Below are 2,825 nucleotides of genomic sequence, written 5' to 3'. Positions count from 1 at the left end.
ATATATATATTAAATCGGTGTTTAATTAAATGGTACTTAAAACGAAAAAAATACTCGCTACTTGAATTCCTTTAAAAAAGACCAAATGCTAAAAAAATACTAATGTCCCACCAATGCTATCAAGCGGTCAGACGAGGAGGCAGTACTGCGTGGCTATGCGGGCGAATTGCTTACGTATGCAAAGACCGCCCGGCTCGTGTCGGGCGTAACCGGGTAGACACTCGCAGCGTTTGACGCCATTCTTGTCCGGCCTGCAACGCTCGTGGTTCTGTGGTTCACAGCTGTCCGAGTCCTGACATTCGGCTGCGTTGTCCGGCGGCAGTGTCGTCGTTGGTGGCGCTGTCGTCAAGGTGACCGCCGCTGTCGTCAAGGTCGCCGGCTCTGTCGTCAAAGTCGCCGGCTCTGTGATGATCGTCGACATATCTGTACTGCCACTGCCTTCTTCTGTGAAGTCCAGTTCCGACATGAGATCCCGTTGGACTATGTGATGCGACAGGTAGGCAATTTCATCGCCTTCTGCGTCGAGCCACAGACTAGCATCGGCTTCGCTGGAGTCTGACATTGTGTTGTCAGTGTTTACTTCTTCGCGCGCGGGAAGAGCTAAATCCACCGTATTGCCTTCCTCATGCTGTCCATGACTGGGTGGGTCCGCTAGCGGCACGTCTTCACTTGACGTTTGCTCTTGCCTATTATTCCACGATCGTTGTTTTGAAGGCGGAATATTCTGCGATGGAACTAGAAAGTTATTTTCTATGTGCGGAAGCGTTTCGCCTACGTTCCCATCGTTTGTCCAGTCGTGCACACTGTATTGCCACGCCGACATCGAGCTCATGGCTGAGATGGGTTGCTGGATATCACGCAGAAACTCTTGTCTCACAGACACTGTCTGCGCAGCTGAGATGAGCAGCACTGTAGAAAAGATATAAAATCGAACAACTTATATATTATATATCCTGTGTGCGTGCGCGCGTAAGTGCGTGCCTATATTTGCGAACAGCTACATGTCAGATTACGTATACATCTAATCGATACACACTAGGAGACCGTAACATTTCATACCTGCTGCGTTTGTGGTATCTGTATACCATAATGGTAATTGTCATGATGATTATGTAGAATGTCAAGGAAGCTCCGGTTACGGCAATAATAACTGTAACAAATAAGCATACCATTATTTTATCAATTTAAACACAAACACGATCGGACATAATTATATGTCATCCGCTATGAGAATGCACAATCTTGACATTTTAAGTGTTTCAAATAGATGCACAAAAACGCAAACGATCTTCTTACTTCCTATGTTATAGCTGCATCGGTCTCCGAGGTACCAAAATTCACACTGGCACCGAAATTGTTCGCTCGTTCCATCAGCAGAGTGATCGGCAGAGCAGACGCCGTTGTCAAGGCAGAACGCGTCTGGACAAACATCCGACGGCGTGGGCGTCGCTTCGATCGCTAGTTGACATTCCTCGCCCGGATCCACACCCCACTCCATCCCAATGCCGACATCATCGTATCCCTCTTTACACTCGCACGTGAACCACGTTTGATTGTCCCAGGGCTCGCACGTCGACGCCATGACGTCACAGTAATTGTTTCCGTCAGCGCATGCGTCGGCCGCTGCGATAGGAATGATAATCATTACACCCCCAAAGACAACAAGCCACACGGCGCTGTACTTTTGTACATTCTGTTCTCATAATTTTCATAAACGGCTTTGAAGCCCGAAGTTTCTATGTATATAAGTAACTACTATATCTACTCGTTCCTCCAGAAAGTAAGCGCGCTGCGCAAAAACTGTCAATTGAATTGTGAAGTCGAATTTTAGTTCTATTAAAGAATACGAAGAAGATATTGCCACAGCTCTAGTGAATATAGCCTTCATTACATTAAGTAAACATATTAAGGTGACTTTACGAGTACTTACTGCCTACTGAAGTGTCAACGATGTTGTCGATTGTGATTACAGTTAGGCTATCATATAAATCATCTTTTGCGAGCTCTTCATCTAGTACTTTGTTCATTTCCGTATCGGAGAACCCAGGAAACTCCTCGGCTTCGTAGTATACAAATAGGCCCGCTGTAATCTGAGAGAGTTCCGTCTGCCTGCGAGATCGCGTTTGCGAGCGACCGGTAGCCAGACTAAAGCTAGAGACTGCCGCCACCACGTACGTCACAGCTGGATGGTCTTGCCCCATCGTCTCTGATGTGAAGGCCTTTTCCATCTACGCGATCATTATAGAAAATTCAATGAGTTATCAGGCGGTAGCAACCGCCGGTTGGGAATGCTCTTGTAAGGGTACGCAGGCCGACAGGAGGTATGTAGGAGATCAAAAAAACTACGCCTAATACGGACTCTTTTTTTACCTAATACCAGGAAACTGTATTATATAATCTGGCGAATTAATATTAATACTCTAGTGATAAGACGTACTGCTCAAGCAACCTGAGGCATCCATCCCAAAATACGTAATGTATCATTATGCAACCATTATGGCAACATGGGCGTTATATAATATATATATATATATATATGCTAAATCGGCTTCAATAGTACATTAAAAAAAATTATATATTATATACCTAGCTATCTCGCAATGGTTTCTTACCAGCCTAACAAGGTCTGATTCGATTTCCTTGTAGTACGCCGAGTCAGGATTCTTCAGGCTGTCTGCCCATTCCACATCTATGAGCTCGACGACGGCTGATTTAGCTGTCACGGCTGTATAGGATACACAAACAGGAGCCTCATTTTATTCCAGCAATGCAGTTAATGGTGTTTGTAAATAAAACCAATTAACTTGAAATAAAATTGAAAATTA

General features: G+C 45.0%; 1 protein-coding gene across 1 annotated transcript in view; it reads right to left on the bottom strand.

The window, feature by feature from the left end:
* Positions 1-2,825, bottom strand: part of LOC106821652 — a 7,477-nt gene that overhangs the window by 4,066 nt on the left and 586 nt on the right. The window contains exons 2-5 of the mRNA XM_014826541.1: positions 2,613-2,725; positions 1,931-2,228; positions 1,297-1,623; positions 1,060-1,150 (exon numbers count right to left, since the gene is read on the bottom strand). Of these exons, the coding sequence (XP_014682027.1) occupies positions 1,060-1,150; positions 1,297-1,623; positions 1,931-2,228; positions 2,613-2,725 (829 nt within the window). The remainder of the gene's footprint in view (positions 1-1,059; positions 1,151-1,296; positions 1,624-1,930; positions 2,229-2,612; positions 2,726-2,825) is intronic.

Source organism: Priapulus caudatus, unplaced genomic scaffold, assembly GCF_000485595.1.
Source record: "Priapulus caudatus unplaced genomic scaffold, Priapulus_caudatus-5.0.1 Scaffold81, whole genome shotgun sequence".
Lineage (NCBI taxonomy): Eukaryota > Metazoa > Priapulida > Priapulimorpha > Priapulimorphida > Priapulidae > Priapulus > Priapulus caudatus.
The sequence above is the reverse complement of the archived record's forward strand: the minus strand, read 5'-3'. Positions and strand labels throughout refer to the sequence as shown.